This window comes from Euleptes europaea, chromosome 4, assembly GCF_029931775.1.
Source record: "Euleptes europaea isolate rEulEur1 chromosome 4, rEulEur1.hap1, whole genome shotgun sequence".
In the NCBI taxonomy this organism is placed as follows: Eukaryota; Metazoa; Chordata; class Lepidosauria; order Squamata; family Sphaerodactylidae; genus Euleptes; species Euleptes europaea.
Window position 1 is genome coordinate 91,842,456 of NC_079315.1, and position 22,789 is coordinate 91,865,244.

The window sequence follows — 22,789 nt, forward strand, 5'->3', positions numbered from 1 at the left end:
GTCAGTCAGCATTCAGAATGAGCCTCACACAGTGATAATGATTAGACACTAAATTGTAATTGTTTATTATAATAATTGTTTATTATAAATACAGGTGAGGTGCCTCCCAAAGTCTTTGTTATTCAATCTGTTGGCGCTCTTCACCAGTTAATTTCTTCGTATGCATCATGTAAGTTAGGGTGAGTCTTATTTTACACCCTGATCTGGTAATCTATTCTTGGTGTAGCAGCCTGACAACAGCTTATTTATTCACACACAGAAAACCATCCATCCTTTGTACACACAGATCACAATGCTTTATACTGAAAGAAATTCACATAATTTACATGAGGCTATCTGGAACACAGTGCATTTTGGAGTCCATAAAATACTGCCAACATTAACTGGTTGGGAGTTTTTCAAAAAAGAAAATAAATCAAGGAAGTGTATTTCTAAAAAACAGCCTCAGCACCTTTGTAAGCCCAGTCAATTAGCATCAGGTACACAGAGAGAAATTTGAGTAATTCCTGCATATTTGGGAAAATGCAAAATCAGAAGTCCAGGAGAATAGCACCTTTTCATCCCTGACCAAGGGGAAATTTAACATATTGTTCCTTATATCTTATATATTGCTCTCAGAGCTAGCTTTTTGAAAGATATCCTTTGTAAGTATATTGGACTTGAACAATGCAAATGAAGCTTGTTTTTTGATCCTTGGACTGGAAGTTAGGGTCCAGACAGTTTTTTCTCCCCCCAACTCAGTCTCATCCAATTCCCCCATCCCATATGGCTTTTGTTCATGCAGGCCCCATGATGCCCAGCATAACCTTCCTTGATGTCAAAGGGAATCCCCCTACTTCCTTTCCCCCTAGCAGAAAAGCTGGCTGGATCCAGATCTATATTTGTTGCCTTGGCAGCTTCTGTAAGGCTCATTATAAATGTGTCCTATCAACTGTTGCTCCTAGTTACAGAAACCAGTTAACATAATTACTGTGGAGTACACCCAAGCATTATGTGAATATTGTCCCACTGATGTTGTTCAACTTGAAATAACTTGCCCTAGTCTAAGTTCTGCATTACTGGGTATAGGTCACTTTTTCTGATGACTCTGGTTGAAAATGGTCTCAGTCAGGCTATTTTCTCAAGTTTATACTGGAACAATGTGCATGGGGTGAGGAAACAAAGAAAAAAAAGAAGAGGCTGGAAGTTCAATTAAACCGTTAAAAGCCAGTTTAAACCATCTGACCAGATCTTTGGTTTGGATCCTGCGATTCATCAATGGAAGGCAAATATGGTTTCAGATCTTGCCCTGCTTTCCTCTCCCACTCAGCAGTCTTTCCCAACCCTGGAAAAGCCAGTTCCTGAGGTTGTAGGACTGGTGTAATAGCAACACAGGTCAGTAAGCTGCAGTGGGGGGGGGGGAGACAATGTTGCCCTTCTTGCGTCAGCAGAGTCGCACTGCACTCATCTCTCCTCACTGCACCAGAAGACGAGGCTATTATTACTCACTTGAAGAACATAGGCACTACAAAAAAAGAGGAAATATCAAAAGGAGGAAACACTGGCAGTCTGCTGATACGCAAAAGAAATTTTGCTGCCAGAGTTCCTGGATTCTTCCTTATTGCCACAATGAGATCTTAAAAATTATACTACTGAGCATATTAATAAAATAAATTTTAATAGTATGGCGGCAATAAAGTGGAAATATACTCAGCCAGAACTGTCTTCTTATTTGGCATATTTACACTGGGCATTCACACCTTTTCATCCCTCATTAAAAAGGCCTTTAACAAAGCTATTTGCCTATAGACATTTATAACATTCAAAGAATTATGAAGGCCTTTATTGTGAATACAATAATTGGTTGTTCACCAGCAGCTAACAGTCTCATCTTCTGTGTTATTCTGGACCTCCACGCTGTAAAAGAAAATACTATATATTAATATTTTAATCAGTATATATTCTTATGTTGTTAATAGTAATTTGGGCTTTCTTTGCACTTGTTAAGCCACTGATGTAGTGATTAACTTCAAGAGGAATACAGAAACACAAAAAACACATTTGGAACTTCTTGTAGAAGGCTTTTCTCCATCTGTTGTTTATGGGTCTTGATTAGGGTTGCCAACTGCCAGGTAGTAGCAGGAGATCTCCTGCTAATACAACTGATCTCCAGCAGATAGAGATCAGATCACCTGGAGAAAAATGGCCACTTTGGCAATTGAACTCTATGGCATTGAAGTCCCTCCCCTCCCCAAACCCCGCCCTCCTCAGGCTCCGCCCCAAAAATCTCCCACAGGTGGCGAAGAGGGACCTGGCAACCCTAGTCTTGGTAGATTTATGGTACCCTGTCCATTCCACTCTTTCATCCAGGACAGAAGTGCTCATTTGATTCCCTAGAACAGTGGTACTCACTCCACAGATCAGAGAGCCACATTCACCATCAATCAAAAGAGCCACATGACTACTGGATGGCCTGTGCATTGTGCTCAAAGTTATTCAATAGGACTGGTTGACTGAACTGAGGACTGACTGAACTTTGGTCACATCCTGAGAAGACAAGAGTCACTGGAAAAGACCATAATGCCAGGAAAAACTGAAGGCAGTAGGGAAACAGGAAAACCCAACGTGAGATGGACTGACTCAATAAAGGAAGCCACGGCCTTCATTTTGCAAGACCTGAGGAAGACTGTTAACGATAGGGCTTTTGGGAGGTCATTAATTCATAGTTTTGACATAAATCGCAAGCAACATGAACACATGAAGCTGCCTTATACTGAATCAGACCCTTGGTCCATCAAAGTCAGTATTGTCTACTCAGACTGGCAGTGGCTCTCCAGGGTCTCAGGTAGAGGTCTTTCACATCACCTACTCGCCTAGTCCCTTTAACTGGAGATGATGGGGATTGAACTTGGGACTTTCTGCATGCCAAAAAGATGCTCCATCACTGAGCCACAGCCCCTCCCCTGACAACACATAATACACACATGGCTCCCTGGTAGACACCTGAGCAGCAGAAGGTGCCTCAAGTTAATTTTACTTTCAAAACACAGCCTTATTCACAAACTGTCAATGTTTTCCCACATGTACCAGTCTGATGCAAAGAGTGCTATCACAGTTCAATGGAACAAAGTAAAACAAAGTTAATGGCCCAGACTTTGCATATATTCCTAGGGGCAGAGCAAAACAGTGTACCACCCCAACTGCCTGCACCACATGACTCAAGAGGTGGAGCCTGGTCTCGTGCAGACGCTCCTGGGGTGCATGTCTCACATTGCTTCATTGGCACCCATATAAACATTAGCACTGCAGACGGTCAAATTCATCTGCACAATTTCTACCTGTCATGCAACTCTTAAAGGCACAGGAGGCCCCAGCACACAACATGTTAGCATTCTTAGTAAGGCATCACAGAGGCGGCAATCCTAAGAACATGCTTCTGGGAGTAAGCTTCATTGCATAAAATGTGAGTTACTGCCAAGTACACCTACTTAGGATTGGCTCCTGAAGAACTGGGATCAAGGCAATCTGAGAACATGCTCTCTAGTTTCTGGCCAAGAAACTTTCCACTCTAAACCACAATCAAGTACAGAGTTAAGAATATCCTTATCTCTTGTGTTGAACTGTGAGCTTGGTTTTGGATTTGTGAGGATTAGCTGTCGACTCTCCATAATGAAGAGAAAGCTGTGTATGTTGAGAGAGGAAAGACAGACAGGCATGTACAACGTACAAGTAAACTGAGGCTTCATTTGTGTCAGATCTGTTTTTATTGCAGGGTCAAATATTATTATTATTATCAACGACAACATTTTGTTTATATCCTGCCTTCTCTTGGCTATGGTGGGTTCTGGCTAGCCAACAAGATTAACTATTGACTGTGCAATAATAAAAGGTCTGACACAAATGAAGCCTCAAATTACCTGTACATTATACACGCCTGCTTTTTTCCCCTCCCTCCCGGCTCATGAACAACAGAAAAAGAGAGTAAACTGTAGTGAGAGTGGGCAGAAGAGTTTAATCTGGTGGCCTCCCTCAGGATATTTGTTTATTTTATTAGACTCATATCCTGCCCTTTCTGGACTACAGTCAGGCTCAGGGTGGCTACCAACAGAAAACACAACAATTCAATAAATACACATTATAACATTTAAAACCTTACACGTGCTTAAGTTCAAAAGATGCCCAGGTGGTGGCAGTGCACGCTGGAGTCCAGTAAGTTGCGTCTGCAGCAAATCTGCAAGAGAACTCCAGCCGTCTGAGGCTGCAAGCCCCAGCAAGCAACAAGCACTGCTGAGAAGGGAGGGCGTGCAGCAGAAGCAGGCAACTCCCCCTATTGTGTGCGTGCGTTGAAAGCAGTCACTGGTTCCAACAAGTTCCACCAAGACATTGTATTACCAGATCCCCTCTTTGGCATCTGCTACAGCCTCAAGTACATTACGATTGCCTTGACTCGCTTGCCATCAACTCAAGAAAGCTTCCTCTATCTTCTGTCTCACCACTTTCTTCCCCCATCTCACAGAGTTGTGGAAGAGCCATTGGTGACAAGACACAAAGAGCCATATACAACTTGCAAGCTGTGGACTGAATGTCACTGTCCTACAGTACAAACCATGGATAAGTAACAAAAGGCCAGCAATTTGCAACCTTCTCCCCAAAATACTGCAATCTGGAATATGGTTAAAGAAAAATAAAATTAATATGTACCAACTGACACCTGAAGGAGTAGCAACAAAGCAGAAAGGGTTATTTAAAGCAAATTATAACTGTTGGTGTACAAATTAATGGTTGTAAACAGCATGAATACAATACATTCATGTTATTGATTTGAAAGTATACATCCTTTTTAGTTTAGCAACAAAACATAAAACAATAATCTAAAAATATTGTACTTCATTTGCAACCATCTTCAGAATGCTCTGATAATTACATTGTTCTACCACTGAAATGGGAATAGAGATTCCCTCAGTCCCTCAGATTTGGTGGATTATAGTTCTATACAGATCTAGCTGTAGCTCATTCACTAATGCTCCCTTTGTGAAGGATTAGCTACATAGTTCTGAGTATGCACCCACAACCAATAGCATACAGACAGATACCCTACCAATCTGGGGATTGTGAAGAATACTGAGCTAATTTTTATTGCACATGGAAGTTTTTATAAGCAGTTACAACCAGACAGAAAAAACTCTGTTCACTGAATTACCCTTTAATTCAGAAAAAAAGTTACGAGACAGGGCTGTAAGTATACACAAGAGCTCATAACTGTGGTGTAGTGGAGTCACTTCAAAGTTTTTAAGAGATAATAAATACCAAAGGAAGCTACAAGTAGTAACAAATATTCTGGAACTTACTTGGATGTATTCCATCTCTTCAACTGTCACTGGTTTCCTCCGGTATTTTGTAGGTAACGTTCGTAATAGTTCTGAAGTGTCTGGCGTGCCTTGTGCTCTACTAATTGATGAAATTTTTTGATAGGACGGCGGCCCACTTCCTATGGACTGTTGTGAGGTTGAAGGGTGGAGTGGAGGCACCCTTGGCTCCAAAGACGCCTGCACTGAATGATCAGCAAAACAGATTCAAAACCATCTGCATTAGCAAAAATTTTCAGATATCTCAGATTATGCACTTATTCATTATCGAACATGGCAGAAAGGAAGACATCAAGAAATAAAATGTTCATCAAGATATTGAGATGATCCTTCAGATAACGGAGGTCCTGAGATCCAAACACATTGGAAAAATTCCCAGCATGCTCATCTAAACACAGTATGAATTTTCTGAATCATAGAATTGGAAGGGACCACCAGGGTCATCTAGTCCAACTCCCTGCACATTGCAAGAAATTCACAACTACCCCCCCCACACACACACCCAGAGACCCCCTACTCTAAGCCCTGAAGATGGCCAAGATGCCCTCCCTCTCATCATCTGCCTAAGGTCATAGAATCAGCATTGCTGACAGATGGCCATCTAACCTCTTCTTAAAAAACCTCCAGGGAAGGAGAGCTCACCACCTCCCGAGAAAGCCTGTTCCACTGAGGAACTGCTCTAACTGTTAGAAAATTCTTCCTAATATCTAGACATTGAAGTTGTCATTGAAGACAATGACAACTCCACAGAACCAGAACAGGGGGAAGTGCTAGACATAGTTTAAACGCCTCAGGAAATATATATTTTTTAAAAGCATAGTGTTATAAAAGGCATAAGGCTGCAAATTATATGTCACTTCTAGATTTGAGAAGAGACATTGGCCATGGATTTTATTAGATCTCTGCCTCTGACTGTCCTAAAAGAAGGTCTCTACTGAAATGTTCAAGGGCAGCCCTACGTAGAGCGAGTTACCGTAGTCTAGCCTAGAGGTGACTGTCGCATAGATCACCGTGGCTAGGTCAGGGCGGGAGAGATAGGGCACCAGCTGCTGGGCCCGGTGTAGATGGAGGAAAGCCGCCTTGACCATGGCTGTGATCTGGGCCTCCATAGACAATTTTAATGCTATGGCTGGTTTTTTTATGGTTTGCTAATTTTAATTATCTTATTACATTATACTTCATGAGCCACCTAGACAGGCAACAAATAATTATTCTAAATTAAGACATGTTACTCATTTACTGAAAATATTTATATTTCCCATTCTGAACTAAGTGCAGCTGAAAGAATGCATTTTTTGCTACATTATACCCTTGAAATTATTCAAGACTTTCTATTCCTTGGCTCCACCATCAACCAAAAGGGAGACTGCAGCCAAGAAATTAGAAGGAGATTGAGACTGGGAAGGGCAGCCATGAAAGAGCTAGAAAATATTTTGAAGTGTAAGGATGTGACTCTGGCCACCAACACTAGATTAATTCATGCCATCGTAATCCCTATTACTATGTATGGGTGTGAAAGCTGGACAGTGAAGAAAGCTGATAGGAAGAAAATAGATTCCTTTGAAATGTGGTGTTGGAGGAGAGTGTTACGGATTCCGTGGACTGCCAAAAAAACAAATCAGTGGGTTATAGATCAAATCAAGCCTGAACTGACCCTAGAAGCTAAAATGACTAAACTGAGGCTATCGTATTTTGGTCACGTCATGAGACGACAAGAGTCACTTGAAAAGACCGTCATGATAGGAAAAGTTGGGGGCAGCAGGAAAAGAGGAAGACCCAACAAGAGATGGATTGACTCAATAAAGGAAGCCACAGCCTTCAATTTGCAAGATCTGAGCAAGGCTGTCAAAGATAGGACATTTTGGAGGACTTTCATTCATAGGGTCGCCATGAGTCGGAAGCGACTTGACGGCACTTAACACACACACACCCTTCAACAAAAAAGGGCAAGTGGTAAGCTGCAGTACTGCACTCCAAGCTCTGCTCACGACCGGAGTTCGATCCCAACGGAAATTGGTTTCAGGTAGCCGGCTCAAGGATGACTCAGCCTTCCATCCTTCCGAGGTCGGTGAATTGAGTACCCAGCTTGCTGGGGGTAAAGGGAAGATGACTGGGGAAGGCACTGGCAAACCACCCCGTAAACAAAGTCTGCCTTGGAAACGTTAGAATGTAACGTCACCCCATGGGTCAGGAATGATCCAGTGCTTGCACAGGGGACCTTTATAATTTTTTTTACCCTTCAACAAAAGCTGCATCCCATCAATCATCCCATCAATAGTGAGGAAAACTATCAATGAAGACAGCTTCACCTGGATTCGGTTTCAATTGACCACCACATTCAGGCACTAGCTGAATACTGTGATGGCAGCTCCTGGTTATTTAGTCAAAGTGAGCATACTGATTATATCCCGTTTTAAAACTGCCATTGTTACTCCAAAAAAAAGCAGTTTCACACAAGTATTTTCACAAATGAGATACTTACTTTTAAGTTTGGGAGTATTTGTTCTGTCTGGAAACTTAATCAAGGGTATATGTGGCTTTACTACCTAAAGGAAAAACAAGTAAGTAAAAGGAAATGGAATATACAAGAAAAGGTAAGTCAGGAATACATGTATGAGATAGAATGTTTCTTGCCAAAGATGAAATCCAGCAAGTACTGATGCTTTGCTGTTTCTATTCTATTGGAGTGAAAGACCAGCAGTACACTATGCCTGTAAGCAACCCTTTCTGCAGAAGGGTTATTTACACAGGAACAAGAGATAAAGATTTCAGTTTCAAAATATATTCCTAAATCATCTACAGAGACAAACCCCTTATGTCAGTTCACCTTCTAAGGATGCCCAGAAATAAATGCAACTGGGATGCTAGGCTCATTCTTGTATCACTCAAGGACAGAGATTAGTTGCACAGGTGGTTAGCTAGCATTAAAGGGTTACACTGATTTTTTAATATCAATTCCCAAAAAGGTCTTTCCCTTTTTATCTTTCAGCACTATTTCTGTTTCAGGGAAGCAACTTGGTGTTGGGCTATTTTCTTAAAGAGCAATTACATAACACTTCTTTCACCAAGGAATGCATTATGATACTTTCTCATCCTGGGCAGAGGAAGGGAAGGAAGAAAAAGAAAGACCTAGCAACCCCCACCCCGCAAAGTCACCGTGCCATGTTTCTGGCTATGGTCCTGGCTGCAACCCACGCAAAAGCAGCTACGTGTGTGTGTGGTCAGCACCCCAGCTGGATACTCAAAAGCTGTGCAAGTTAAGCTGCATAACACGGTGAACTTCTGCGAAGTAACACAGGTACACTTTGCGGTTTACATTAGGCCTTGCAGTAACTATCTTCCCCAGGGCTGTGACACCGTCTGTCAAACTAAGATAGAGTCCAATGGCTTGATGTGGGTACCTCTAGTGTGAATGTTAGGTCTACAGTTGAGGGCTGTCATGTACCTTTTTTTCCCCCTTTCCCTGTCAAGTCACAGCCAACTTATGGCGACCCCGCAGGGTTTTCAAGAGACGTTTTTGATGTGGTTTATTTATTAACAGTGCAATCCTTAGGAGAGTTACTCCAGTCCAAGGCCATTCATATCAGCGGGCTTAGACTGGAGTAGCTCTGCATAGGATTGCACTGTTAAGGTATACTACAGTTATTTAGAATTCTAGAGTTCAATCAGACACAAAGGGGAAGGGGCCGTGGCTCAGTGGTAGAGCATCTGCTTGGCATGTAGAAGGTCCCAGGTTCAATCCTTGGCATCTCCAGTTAAAAAGGGACTAGGCAAGTAGGTGATGCGAAAGACCCCTGCCTGAGACCTGGGAGAGGCGCTGCCGGCCTGAGTAGACAATACTGACTTGGATGGACCAAGGGTCTGATTCAGTATGAGGCAGCTTTGTGTGTCCATGAGCTATTTGCGGAGGGGCCGTGGCTCAGTGGTAGAGCATCTGCTTGGCATGCAGAAGGTCCCAGGTTCAATCCCCGGCATCTCCAGTTAAAGGGACCAGGCAAGTAGGTGATGGGAAAGACCTCTGCTTGAAACCCTGGAGAGATGCTGCGGGTCTGAGTAGACAGTACTGACTTGGATGGACCAAGGGGTCTGGTTCAGTATAAGGCAGCTTCATGTGTTCATGTAAGATCCTCAAGCACACACAGGCCATTTAGGCACGGGAGGGTTTCGCCTCGGAATTGCCGCTCTCTACACGCACTTTTCCCCCATCCGAACGCTCAAAACTCTGCACGGGGGCTCGTTTTGGAGTTCGGAGCATTCAGACGGGGGGAATGCGCGTGCAGAGAGCGGCAACTCCGAGGCGAGACCCTCCCGCGCGTCAGTGACCACGGGCTCCAAGGGGCATGGGCGCATCCGCCCGGGGGAAGCAGCCTCGCTCCTGCCTCCCCACCACCCTCCGTCCCCCTGCAGGTGCCCCCTCCTTCCAAGGGCCCCGGCGGCAGCCCTCCCCGCCCACGAGTCGCTCCGTCTCCAGCCCCAGACCCCCCAAGGCCAGGCCTGAACGCGCCGGCCCCACAATCCCGCGGCACTCGCCACAGCTCCGGTGGGGCGCCGCGCCGGACTCACCTGAACGACCCTCCTGGCGGCCGCCATCTTGCTGCCCATGGTGACCCCTGGTCCGGGCAGGGGGGGGAGAAGAGCGCATGCGGGCTAGGCCTTGCGGGAGCGAGGGGGCGTGGGTCTCAAGAAGCCCCGCCCACCGAAGGGCGGAGCTTCGCCCGGGTGGAACGCCTGTGCGCGGAGACTCTGCTGGGCGGGGGCGCGAAGAGCCTCGCCCAGCCTGGAAAACGGGACTCCCGGCCCCCCTGGGGATGTCAGCTAGAGCGGTAGGGTTGCCAACTAGCTGGAGATCGCCTGCTATTACAACCGATCTCCAGCCGATAAGAGATCAGTCCACCTGGAGAAAAACGGCCGCTTTGGCCATTGGACTCTATGGCATTGAAGTCCCTCCCTTCCCCAAACCCCGCCCTCCTCAGGCTCCGCCCCCCAAAAAACCTCCCGCCGGTGAGAAAGGAGGGCCTGGCAGCCCTGTAAGAGCTGGCAAGGGAGGTTTTCGCTACCCCCACCCACCCACCCACCCCAGCGCAGCTTCCACACATTCAGTAGCCAAAGCACTGCAAGCGCAAATTATAGTTTGAGCTACCGCGGGTGTGTCACGGAAGCGAGTTTGACAACAGGCTGGCAAGCAGTTATGTAATCAACCTTCAAGCACCATATGCTAAATTCTGTAGATGGATTTTAATTGTGTTCATCGTGTGGCAGGCAGGTAGCATCTTTTTGCAGATTTATAGTGATATCCTATTAGTAGCCAATAAGGAAGCCCACCATATGAGAATTACATATGCAACATACTGAAGATAGAAAAACAAACATTCTAACCTTACCACATACTAAAGTTTCTAACTCTGGGTTGGGAAAGACCTGGAGCTTTTGGGGTGGGGTGAGACCTTGTTAGGGTACAATGCCCTAGAGCCCACCCTCCAAAACAGCCATTTTCTCCAGGGGAACTGATCTCTGTAGTCTGGAGATCAATTGTACTACTGGGGATCTCCAGCCCCCCCCCCACTCCCCCAGAGGTGAGCAACCCTAACCCAACCTTGTAGAAAACCTCAGTGAAAGCCTTCAGATTGAAATCAACCCCTCTACCAATTTACATTAATTGAAAGAACTGATAGTTACCTTTAAGTAATTTCATTTTAATAGAACATGCCTTAAAAGTAGCAAAATGTATTAATAAAGATGCATTTTTTCCTTCCCATGACAATAAAAGGGTTTTATTTAGAGTATTAAGCATGTGAATTTCCCCACCATCATTAAAATAGCTTAAAAAGCTAAGCCCGTGCTGCTAAATTCACTTTCTTCTCCTATACATATACACAAAGATGAATGGCCATAGAAATCTAACCTAAAACATGTAAGCATATTTTGCTGCCTGGAGTTTTGAAATGCAAATCCAATATTGTTGAACCTGTAATTCTAAAGCCACTGCAGCTAGATTTGATTTTAAACTTTATCAAAATCTTAAACTGGTTCTTACACTGCTACTTTGAAATACGTTTTGCGTAAAATGTGTTCATGAATAATAACTGATAGTGAAGTCCAAATTGCCAGAACCACCACCACAACCCACATCTGTGAAACTCTCTGGCAGGAAGAGAGGACAAAACCCACCTAGAATATTGTTCTGATAAACAGCCAGTACCTTTCCAGCAGGTAGAAAAGCAGGAGGAAGATGAGGCTGAAATCACAATATTCTTTATTCCTCCCTACGGACATTTGCTTTTATTTATTCAACTTAGGGGTCACAAATCTAGTCAGATAGAATTAAACTACACATAACAGCAATCACTTCCTTTTTGGAGTCCAGAAGTATAAATCAGTACAAAGTGTTCTTGCAAAAATGCCTGCTTAAGAACATCTAATTTGTTAGAACAGTTTTTCAGATCGCTGGTTCAGAGAGTATACAAAACGCAATGTTGATAAATGCTGCTTCTTCAGAGTCCCGCCACGTTTTTCTCCAGCTGCAAAACAATTGCCTTCAAATCTGGGTCCTTTGCCCAATTGACTCCACTTCCAGTAATGAGATTCTGAAACAGATCAGTTACATACATCCTCAGATTGTAGTGTAACAATTACCTACGAAAACACTTTGCTTTAAAGGAACTTATTTCAGTTGATGTCTGTTTCGGAAGTACTTACTCACTGTTAGGACATTGCTGTCACATGGTAAAAGGTAAAGGTCCCCTGTGCAAGCACTGGGTCATTTCTGACCCATGGGGTGACGTCACATCCCAACGTTTCCTAGACAGACTTGGTTTGCGGGGTGGTTTGCCAGTGCCTTCCCCAGTCATCTTCCCTTTACTCCCAGCAATCTGGGTACTCATTTGACCAACCTCGGAAGGATGGAAGGCTGAGTCAACCTTGAGCCGGCTACCTGAAACCGACTTCCACGGGGCTCTTTTGCTGTCACATGGTACTTTGCATAAAAACAGTTAGTATGAGGACCACTTAAGTTTTTTTAAGTTTCATACCATAGCTGGATACAAAAAAGCACGATGGGGAACTCTACTAGTGGAACCGATTTCTGTCCCTCCCTCCCTTTGGAAGCCTCCTGAAGAGCCGTTCCGAGGGCTGGTTGGGAAATCTTTGGAGATAGCAGGGAAAATTGCACAGAGATTATGGAACTTCCCTTTGTGCAAGCAGAAGTGCCTTCTATTCAGGCAAGTGCGTCTTTGGATATAATCCCATATTTGCAGGAGTTTAATGTTATATCCATCTATCAGCTAAATATTTACTGGCAATTTTTACCAGTAATTTAAAAAGAACTAAGGGCATCAGTTTACATATTTTCATCAAGATGAGCTAATACAGACGTAATCTAACATGTCTGTCAATTCTTTTAAAAAATTATTTTACCTGAAAAATATTTTGAATCAGCGTAGTCATCTTAATTTCCTGTTGCAGGTTTCTACGAGCCTTCGTTAAAATTTCTCCCACTTCCATATTTTCTAATTCCTCTTTCTGTTTTCTCTTTGTTTCATGTATTTGAGCCAATTTGCATTCCCCTGCTCTCTTTAGTGCTATTCATTTAGAGAGGAAAAATAAGGTAATAAGCTTGCTAATTCTCAAACACACCAACCCTTTACTTTTATGTGAGGACAAGAGGGAAGGGTGGCAAGGTCCCCCAGTCCCCCCCCCTTGTTGTCCCCCTGCCCACCATGCACTCAAAAGGGTCTCTCAGACCTCAGCGGTTCTTTGAGGGACTATTGGGGGAAAGCAAAAAGACCCATTCCTGTAAGCTCCTTCAATTTGTGGGAGCTTGGATATAAATCAAGGTAACCGTAATTTACTTTCCTTTTAAGAACTTACCTAGTCTGCTCTGCTTAACCTCATTCAGTTTTTCTTCCAACTCACGAGATTTCTGCATAAATAAGTATTTTTTCTTGTATCAAACAGCACAGCTGCAAAACTTCATTAAAAGTTTAAAGCTATGTTCGCACTGCAGCTGGTTTTAATATACATTTACAGGCAATGAGCCTTAGCATTCCAATATGAAGTCTACATACCTGCTGAGATTTAAGTATTGCAGTACTCAGCAGCATGATGTGCTTCATGGTATCCCAGATCAACCTAATAAGAGCATACACAGGCATTAGTATGATTTCTTAAGCTTCAAGGCAAGCTTTGCAGACCTGACACAAAACCCTACCAACCACTTGGTGCTAGAAAGGAAGGGGTATTTAGCCTTTTGCCCAGGCAGTCTTCCCATCTCCAGTCTGCTCCCCCCTCCCATAAGGTTTCATGCAGGTATTACTAGCAACACACATGTGGAATCCCATGAGGGCATAAGCAGTTTGGGGAGGAGGAGCTGCATCAGAAAATAGTGGCCAAGGAAATTATGCAGCCCCCTTTCCCCCCAATCCACTTCTCTAACCAAAGTTACACCCATCCTGAGCTGCTTTTCCTTAGAGGAAAAAGTTTGTCCCTTAGTTTACTTTAAGTAGTGCTCAAACCCTTTAAGACTGGTTTCAGACTACCGTTTTTTTTAACTGCTCATTAAAGACGTCAAAGATCTGCTGTTACCAAAAGTCACAAACGCTAATCTTGGAGTTTTCTCTTTACAATGGCAAAAAGAGAAATCTATGAGATCTCTTCATGTTCAGCTTGTATTAATGAGGAAGACATCAACACTAAATTGTGAGCAGTAACAGCCATCATAGGTGCAGGATTCATCATCTGGCAAGGAAAAGTACTAAGACTTGGAGTCAACATTATGGTAGCACAAACCATACATTAAAAAAGCAGGTCATTCTGATTGCCCATGTGGGGGAACACATGATGTGCAGAATGGGCAGGCCAGCCAAACTCTTCTTTTGCCCAAATTCCCGCCCCCCTCAAAAAGAAATTAAAAAGTCCACTCCCAACTGATTTCCCTGGGGGGGCGGGGAGATCACTTACAGCAGGGGTGGGGAACATCAGGCCCGGGGGCCGTATAAGGCCCACAAAATCATTTGGTCTGGCCATGAGTCCTGGTAGATCTCTAGCTCAGAAGGATGCTGCCCTGCCTGAATCTCTTGGGCCCAGCTGGGGACAGCAGAGCTCAAAAGCGAGTCGCTCTATGTGGCAGACACTCGGAGCCGTCTCCGGTCGTGCCTCTTGGCTAAATGTTTGACCAAATATAGCAGGCTAATTTTTAAGTTGATAATTTTGTATGGCCCCCGAATGATGTTATAAATATCCAAATGGCCCTTGGCAGAAAAAAGGTTCCCCACCCCTGACTTACAGTAAGGTAGCCCCAACAAGAGCAAACCGGAGGGAGAAATTTTTTTCCAAGTTGGAAGAAACGTGGCCAGAGGAAGGGCCCAGAGTACCCCCTGCCTCCTTATGATGTGCTTTACGTTGACTCAGCCATTACTTGGCGGAATTAGGTTGCTGCTGATTTTATGATGCAGGGGTCCAACACCTTCACACCGAGTCTGAGCCCAGGTTTAGCAACCAAACAACGCCCTTTTTGTTTAAATGTTTTAATGTTTAATGAGACCCCACCATAAAAGTATTTGCAAAGGATTAAAATGGCAGATTTCTGTGGCCTACTTAAATGCTTTCAGTATTTCAACGCACCATTATCCACCTTCCCACTGAACAGCTTCCAGACAGCAGCATAAGCCAAGTGTAGAATTGTTCTGGACCTCATAAAGACAATTTCAGGGCCTCTAGCTGCACAGCAGGTAATTTACATCACTGGCTGCAGTAACAGTCCTTGTGGCAACATTTGAACAAACTGGTTACTTCCAGTAAATGTTTAGGGCACTCACTGTAATTATATTCTCATTGCTCAGCCTGATAAATCACATTTCTCATATCCATACTGCAGCTCAGCCATAAATAGGCAAGTAAAAACTTTGATTAAATATCTAAATCATGTAGTTTAAGAAATCTCCTTGATTTAAGCCTTCAGATTCTCTTACTTGGAGTCTGCGTCATCATTCCTCAGCTTGGCTCTGAGGGCCTCCGTTACTTGGATCCTATGCAGCACAGAGCAATTACAAGAGGAGATGTATAAATACCCTAGAAATGTTTACACAACAAACTACAACTGCATAGTATTTGTTTGTCCCCTCATCTATACATTTTTGTGCACAAATGATCCAACACTTGGGCATTATTATAACTAGCTGCAGGGATGGATCCTAGCATCTTCTTTTATCAGCATCAGTGCAAGGCCCCTTCCACTGACATAAGACATTGCATTACTTCTTGAACGTAACCCCCAAGTTTGTCACACAGCATATTTATCCATATGAAATGACTCAGCATGAGATCATTTATGCTTTACAAATGATTTAAGGTAAAGGCTTACAAAATAAGAATTACACATTTTATGGTATTACCATCTTGTGCTTACCTCATAAATGATCCTTCCTTGCCAAAAAGGGGGATTGAAAGACAGGAGAAATCTATGATCTTTTACTTCATAACACAAAACCTTATAGTTGCTTGGGTCTTTGAAAAACCAACAATGGACTGGATTCTACCATTTTGTTCCATTGGTATCTGTGTGTTCCTCCAGCATAAGGTACTTTCTACTCATGTAAGACGGATGACAAACTCTGACAAATCCAGCACTGACTTCAATAGGAATTCAGCCCATGTAATGTTTAAGGACATAAGAAAAACCATGCTGGAGCAGACCAAGGCCCATCAAGTCCAGCCGTCTGTTCACACAGTGGCCAACCATGTGCCTCTAGGAAGCCCATAAGCAAGATGATTGCAGCACATTATCCTGCCTGTGTTCCACAGCACCTAGATTACAACTTGGATGTTCTATATTTCCCTCTATAATAATCCTTCTTTTATACACTGTACTTTGAAGTGCCCAGCAACAAACAAATCTTTACCTCTGCAAGGCCAGTGTTTTGTTTTGGTATGAAACCTTCACCTCTTCCATTTCTCTTTCCAAATCTTCAATGGAACTAAAATAAAAATGAAAAAAGACAATTAACAAATAATGCCCATAAGATCTGAAAAGTTACCTTCCATGGAAGGTGCTGCTTCTCCTACTGAATTCTTATAAAAGCCAGAACAACATATAACATTTTTCCCAATGTTTCTCTGCTTTGATATCAACTCTACAATTTTCAGTGCTGTGTTCAGATATGGCCAAAGTGCACAAAGGCCTGTAGAAGTGAAACATTAACATCCCTGACATAAATACATTGATTCAGAAAATTGTACAACATATGCAAATATCCTTAGTTTTCGTAATGTACAGAGAGCCACAGAATTCAGGATTTATTCCTACAGAACTTTAATTTTTTTTAAAAGAGGCATATCTGAGCATTATTTACATCGCTTTCAAATACCGTATATACTTGCGTATAAGCCGAGTTTTTCAGCCTAAAAAAAGGGCTGAAAAAACCAAACTCGGCTTATACGCGGGTCAATACGGTAGGGGGGAGGGAGGGGGGAGGGAGGGAAGAGGAACTTACCGCCGCCGCTGGCCCGCATGCCTTCTGTGTGGCCTGGAAGCGGCGCAGGCAGGGCCCCGCCGCCGCCCCTGCTGCCAGCCCACGCGCCCTCTGGGCGGCCTGGAAGCAGCCAGCGGGGCCTGCCTGCGCTCAGGCAGGGCCCCGCCGCCGCCCCCGCCCCGCGCGCCCTCTGGGCGGCCTGGAAGCGGCCAGCGGGGCCTGCCTGCGCACAGGCAGGGCCCCGCCGCCAGCGGCTCGAGTGCTGGGAGGGCTCCCCTGCCGCCTCCAGCTGATCAGCGGGCCTCCTCCTCCCACCTCTCCCGGTAAGTAGGGGGTTCAGGGGCTCTTCCCCCTCCCCCCCTAGGATGGCGCTGGGGTCGGGGTGGCACTGGTGGGTGTGAAGGGCCCAGGAGGGGGTGGCACTGGGGTCGGTCTGGAGGGCCCGGGAGGCCGGGCAACCCGGGGCAGGGGCGTTGTATAAGCCGACCTTCGGCTTATACGCGGGTGCCTAATTTTTCCCCATTTTGGGGGTGAAATTAGGCATCTCGGCTTATATGCGGGTCGGCTTATACACGAGTATATACGGTCCACTTCCTTAGAAATAAATTCCATTTAAACCGGGCCTTACTTTAAAGTGTAGCACAATTACCATGTAAATTCATAGCAAAGGCAAAGAAAATACTTTGATGTAGATTCTACCTTTCACCCTGCATAGAATTCAAGGCAGCATGTAGAGGGTTCCCAGAAGGTCTCCTGCCCAGCGATTGCCTACTATGCTATCCAGACTCTCATCTGCATAGCTTCAGCAACAATACTCTATCACATACCTTCCAGCCATATCCTTTTTAGAAGGTACATGATATATTCAAGAGCGCCTAATATGCCAAGCCATGAAACTTTGAGCTATATTGTTAAGTCACTGTGTGTGTGTGTGTGTGTAAAGTGCTGTCAAGTCGCAGCCGACTTATGGCGACCCCTTTTGGGGTTTTCATGGCAAGAGACTTACAGAGGTGGTTTGCCAGTGCCTTTCTCTGCACAGCAACCCTGGTATTCCTTGGTGGTCTCCCATCCAAATACTAACCAGGGCTGACCCTGCTTAGCTTCTGAGATCTGACGAGATCAGGCTAGCCTGGGCCATCCAGGTCAGGGCGTTAAGTCACTACTAACTCTCTAAAGCCAAACTACCTTCTAGAGAGGTGGCATATAAAATTCCCTGAAGAAAATAGAATCCATGGCATAACTGAAACGCTTCTTGCTCCTTTACCTCCTAAGATCACTGGTATTACTGCTAGCCCTTTGCCTTTTGATTTTGTTCTAGTCATTCACTTCCAGGGTTTGCATAGGACAAAATAATAGCAGATCCAAGTGATATAGAATCATAGAGTTGGATGGGACCACCAGGGCCATCAAATCCAACCCCCTGCACAATGCAGGAAATTCACAACTACCTCCCCCCTCCACACCCCTAGTGACCAGAAGATGGCTAAGATGCCCTCCCTCTCATCATCTGCCTAAGGTCACAGAATCAGCATTGCTGACAGATGGCCATCTAACCTCTTCTTAAAAACCTCCAGGGAAGGAGAGCTTACCACCTCCCGAGGAAGCCTGTTCCACTGAGGAACCGCTCTAACTGTTAGAAAATTCTTCCTAATGTCTAGACGGAAACTCTTTTGATTTAATTTCAACCCGTTGGTTCTGGTCCGATCTTCTTGAGTTTCAACAACTTAGCAAAGGACATACCTCTCAACTACCTTTTCATCTATAACTTGATCTGGAATGCTTTCTTCACCTGCCAGACAAAAACGATATGTCAAAGAAGATGAGCAAAAAAGACCACCCCTAGGATTACACAGAGAACTACAGTGGTCAAAAGTCACTGATCTGTGCAGTAAAACCAAATACAACTTTATAAACAAGCATCTTCTTAGCATGCAATTTTTAAAAATTGCCCCAATAGAGGATACAAGAAAGCTGGCAGTAGTTACATTTTTACAATGGTGAGCACACACTTACTTGCTTTAATAGCTGTGTTGTATTCCATCAGATGTTGTTTTATTTGTTCCCTTACTCTAGAGTAGAAAAATAAAAATAAAATCAAACAAGAACAAAAAATGTATAGCCATTTATAGCTTATGTTGTTCCTTTATATGTTAACTGCAACTATTTTGACTCGATATTAGGCATATGACCAGTTGAGCACTTTTAAGCAGGCTTTAGGAAACTTTGCTGAAAACAGATTCAAAACTACGTTGATTGATGCTTATTTTTAAAGAGCAAAAGAACATATCAAGATTACTCATCACTCTTTTGTAAAAAAAAAACTTTGTAATTTGAAGTTTTGCCTACAGGAAGAGTTCTCGATCACTTTGGAGAGGTGGGGGTCAACCCCATTTCTAAAATGAATTCATTTGTTTATCTCTTGCACAAATCTAGGGGGTGGAAGTCAGCCATAGCACTGTGCAGCTTCTCTGGTGTAGTGGTTAAAGTATCAAACTAGGATCTGGGAAGCCCAGGTTCGAATCCCCCCACTCTGCCTTGGAAGCTTGCTGAGTGGCCTTGGGCCAGTCTCTGCCTAACCTACCTCACAGGGTTGCTGTGAGGATAAAATGGGGGAGAGAAGAACTGTGTAAGCAGCTTTGGGGGCCCATTGGGGGGAAAAGGCAGGATATAAATAAATTCATCATTGGTCCCTAGTGACACTTGGAAGACTAGCAGTTTTATTTTTATTTTTGTGGCCTTAGAGCAGCCGCCACTTGCTTCCCTCTCTAGGTTGTCTTGTACTGTTGTGACAAACCTGGGGTTCGGGGGAAGAGAGACCCAAAGACCATTGTTTCAAGAAAGTTATTTATTTGGAGCAGCTGCGACCCAGAGGCCCTAATGGGCAGAAATCTCTGAGTCCCGATTGTACTGAGGGAGATATATATATCCAAATTCAAGATATGACAACCCATCAACATTCAGGGTAAAGCTGATAGCACTACAGACATAGAGGCGTGGCAGTAAAGTAACAGTTTCACCCAGTTCGTTATGGTTCACTGTAACCCTCCGTGACTCTTGCCCCAATTATTAGCACACCGACACACAGAGATACCCTGCCCAGCAACAAGCTATTCCCTTGCTGTCCTAATACATTTGTGTGTGTGTAAAGTGCTGTCAAGTCGCAGCCGACTTATGGCGACCCCTTTTGGGGTTTTCATGGCAAGAGACTAACAGAGGTAGTTTGCCAGTGCCTTCCTCTGCACAGCAACCCTGGTATCCCTTGGTGGTCGCCCATCCAAATACTAACCAGGGCTGACCCTGCTTAGCTTCTGAGATCTGAGGAGATCAGGCTAGCCTGGGCCATCCAGGTCAGGGCCCTAATACATTTACAGAAAGGAAAAGAGATTATTACAATTGGTTCTTGTAGGTTATCCGGGCTGCGTGACCGTGGTCTCCACGGTCACACAGCCCGGATAACCTACAAGAACCAATGAACTCTGACCGTGAAAGCCTTCGACAATATTTAGATTATTACAAATTGCCAAATCAGTGGATCTTCCATAGTCAGGGGAAGTCTACCTTGCTGTCTCAGTGCTTTTGCTAAAACAGGGAGAAACCGCACCCCCACCCCCCAAACCGGGACTTTCTCGGGCAAACCTGCACGAAGTCTGTATGCATTAAAGCCCCCCCCCCCGTACGCGAACGAGAAAAGGAACCTGCCGAAAGAGGGTGACCAGGTCCGGACTCGCCCCATCCTCGCTTACAAGCCTGCGGCTAGGCGCCGCTTCTGCCGCCACCTCTTCGGAGGAACCGTTGCAGGCCGCCGCCGCGTCCTCCCCCAGGCAGGCCGCCGCGTCCCCCGCTCCCCCCAGCAGCTCCATCCCGCCGACGGCGGCCGCCTCTCCTCTCCTCTCCGCCGCCGTTTCGAAAAGCCCGCCGCCTGACGTCATCGACAGCCGCGATCGATTGCTCCTGCCTTGAGCAGGCCCGCCTCTGGGCCGGGGACGAGAGCAGCGGCGCTCTCTCCTCAAGCCTCGTGGGCGGCGAAGGTCAACCGCCCAATAGAGTGTCAGTCACGCGCTTCCGAGGACCAATGGGATGCCGTCGGGAAAACTGCCCTCTGCGCGGAAGTAAACGCCGCTCAGCCCAGATGATGCGCTTTCAATGCCCCTTAACGATCGTTTGGGGTTTTTTTTTGTTTTTTAATTATAATTTTTATTATTTTATCAACATATAAAACAAATTATAAAATGTAATAAAAAATAATAAAAAACATTTTTGTTTTTTATTATAATTTTATTATTTTATCACCATATAAAACAAATTATAAAATGTAATACAAATTAATAAAAAAAATTGTTTTTTTATTATAATTTTTATTATTTTATCAACATATAAAACAAATTATAAAATGTAATAAAAATAAAAACATTTTTGTTTTTTATTATAATTTTTATTATTTTATCAACATATAAAACAAATTATAAAATGTAATAAAAAATTAAACATTTTTGTTTTTTATTATGATTTTTATTATTTTATCAACATATAAAACAAATTATAAAAGTAATAAAAATAATAAAAAAACCATTTTTGTTTTTTTATTATAATTTTTATTATTTTATCAACATATAAAACAAATTATAAAATGTAATAACAAATTTAATAAAAAACCCAAAAAAAACCATATAAAACAATATCCAGTACTAAAAATTAAAAATAATGATGATGAAAAGGAAAACAAATTACATTGCAATTCAACAGTGATATGACTTCCCCCTCACCCTCTTCCATCTAAAAATAAATTGTATAATCTTTTGCTAACGAAACTAATCCCATTATTATTTAATATATATTTATCTTGTTGTATTAAGCAAACTATAGATAAGGGATTGGATCAACGAATATCCTTTAAATGATCCCATTAAAAATTGATTTTCACAGTAAATTCTCCACACCTCCCATTCCCCCCCAAAATTGTACATTATATTGTCGAAGGCTTTCACGGTCAGAGTTCATTGGTTCTTGTAGGTTATCCGGGCTGTGTGACCGTGGTCTTGGTATTTTCTTTCCTGACGTTTCACCAGCAGCTGTGGCAGGCATCTTCAGAGGAGTAACTGTCCTTCAGTGTTACTCCTCTGAAGATGCCTGCCACAGCTGCTGGCGAAACGTCAGGAAAGAAAATACCAAGACCACGGTCACACAGCCCGGATAACCTACAAGAACCAATTGTACATTATCATTTTGGTTTATCAAAGCTGTAAGTTTTGCCATCTCAGTCAGTTCCAGCATCTTATTTATCCAGTCTTTCCTGTCCGGTATCTCTTCAGATACTGGCAAAATCCACTCACAAACGATCGTTAAAGGTATACCGGATACCTTAACGATCGTTTGTGAGTGGATTTCGCCAGTTCACGCAGTGAAATCCACCTTCAGAGTGCATTGAAAGTGCATTATTTGGGCGGTGTGAAAGACGCCTCACCGAGAAGGCAACCGAGCAAACAAATCCCAGAGGTGAGTGCTGGAGACTCATTTTCATTCATTGTAGCCTCTTGCTGTGTGGCTCTTTAAAAGGGTGTGGTGAAGGAAAAGAAGTGTTTCAAGTCACTCCAGCCTCTCTCAGCTTCAAAATGGTTCCTCATCAAAAATCTGCTAAGACAAACAGCAAAGAATGGCTCTTGGGATCCACATGGTTCTTTGTGAATGGCTATAGATTCTGAACGGCCATTGGGAGCCAAATCCTTAAAGGTAGCCCTGTAAGCAACAAATCACCCATGAATTTATGCTTTCCCATGAGCGGTACGAATTTCTCTAGCCAGTTGGATGCATTTTGTTGCAGATGTTAGGCTGCAATCCTGGTAAGCACCATTGAACACAGTCGGGCTTGCATTTGAATAATGCATAGGATTACACTGTAAAAAGTGACAATTCTCCAACAAAACATCCTCGGGGCAGACTCCAATGTGAAACTCAAACTGGAATCCATTAAGAAGTGCAACA

The 22,789-nt window shown here is 43.8% G+C and overlaps 2 protein-coding genes across 2 annotated transcripts; both read right to left on the minus strand.

Moving 5' to 3' along the window:
• Positions 1-1,800: 1,800 nt before the first annotated feature.
• Positions 1,801-9,965, minus strand: MRPS36 (mitochondrial ribosomal protein S36). Its single transcript, XM_056848764.1, has 4 exons — positions 9,909-9,965; positions 7,828-7,891; positions 5,328-5,530; positions 1,801-1,896 (listed from the first exon to the last, which is right to left on the minus strand). Exons 1-4 carry the CDS (start codon positions 9,945-9,947, stop codon positions 1,879-1,881), a joined length of 324 nt encoding a protein of 107 aa, XP_056704742.1. The 5' UTR covers positions 9,948-9,965; the 3' UTR covers positions 1,801-1,878.
• Positions 9,966-11,826: 1,861 nt separating this feature from the next.
• Positions 11,827-18,874, minus strand: CENPH (centromere protein H). Its single transcript, XM_056848853.1, has 8 exons — positions 18,824-18,874; positions 18,551-18,599; positions 16,241-16,315; positions 15,311-15,367; positions 13,409-13,472; positions 13,212-13,263; positions 12,759-12,922; positions 11,827-11,929 (listed from the first exon to the last, which is right to left on the minus strand). Exons 1-8 carry the CDS (start codon positions 18,849-18,851, stop codon positions 11,837-11,839), a joined length of 582 nt encoding a protein of 193 aa, XP_056704831.1. The 5' UTR covers positions 18,852-18,874; the 3' UTR covers positions 11,827-11,836.
• Between the last annotated feature and the right edge of the window lie 3,915 nt (positions 18,875-22,789).

Bases quoted from the DNA above. Each gene is read 5' to 3' on its own strand.
- MRPS36 (XM_056848764.1), bottom strand. From the start codon at position 9,947: ATGGGCAGCAAGATGGCGGCCGCCAGGAGGGTCGTTCAG. The intron at 7,892-9,908 runs GTGAGTCCGGCG...TTTTTCCTTTAG, and splicing joins CCGCCAGGAGGGTCGTTCAG to GTAGTAAAGCCACATATACC. The intron at 5,531-7,827 runs GTAAGTATCTCA...CTGATCATTCAG, and splicing joins AAATACTCCCAAACTTAAAA to TGCAGGCGTCTTTGGAGCCA.
- CENPH (XM_056848853.1), bottom strand. From the start codon at position 18,851: ATGGAATACAACACAGCTATTAAAGCAA. The intron at 13,473-15,310 runs GTAAGAGAATCT...TGCTCTTATTAG, and splicing joins AATGATGACGCAGACTCCAA to GTTGATCTGGGATACCATGA. The intron at 12,923-13,211 runs GTAAGTTCTTAA...CTAAATGAATAG, and splicing joins GGTTAAGCAGAGCAGACTAG to CACTAAAGAGAGCAGGGGAA.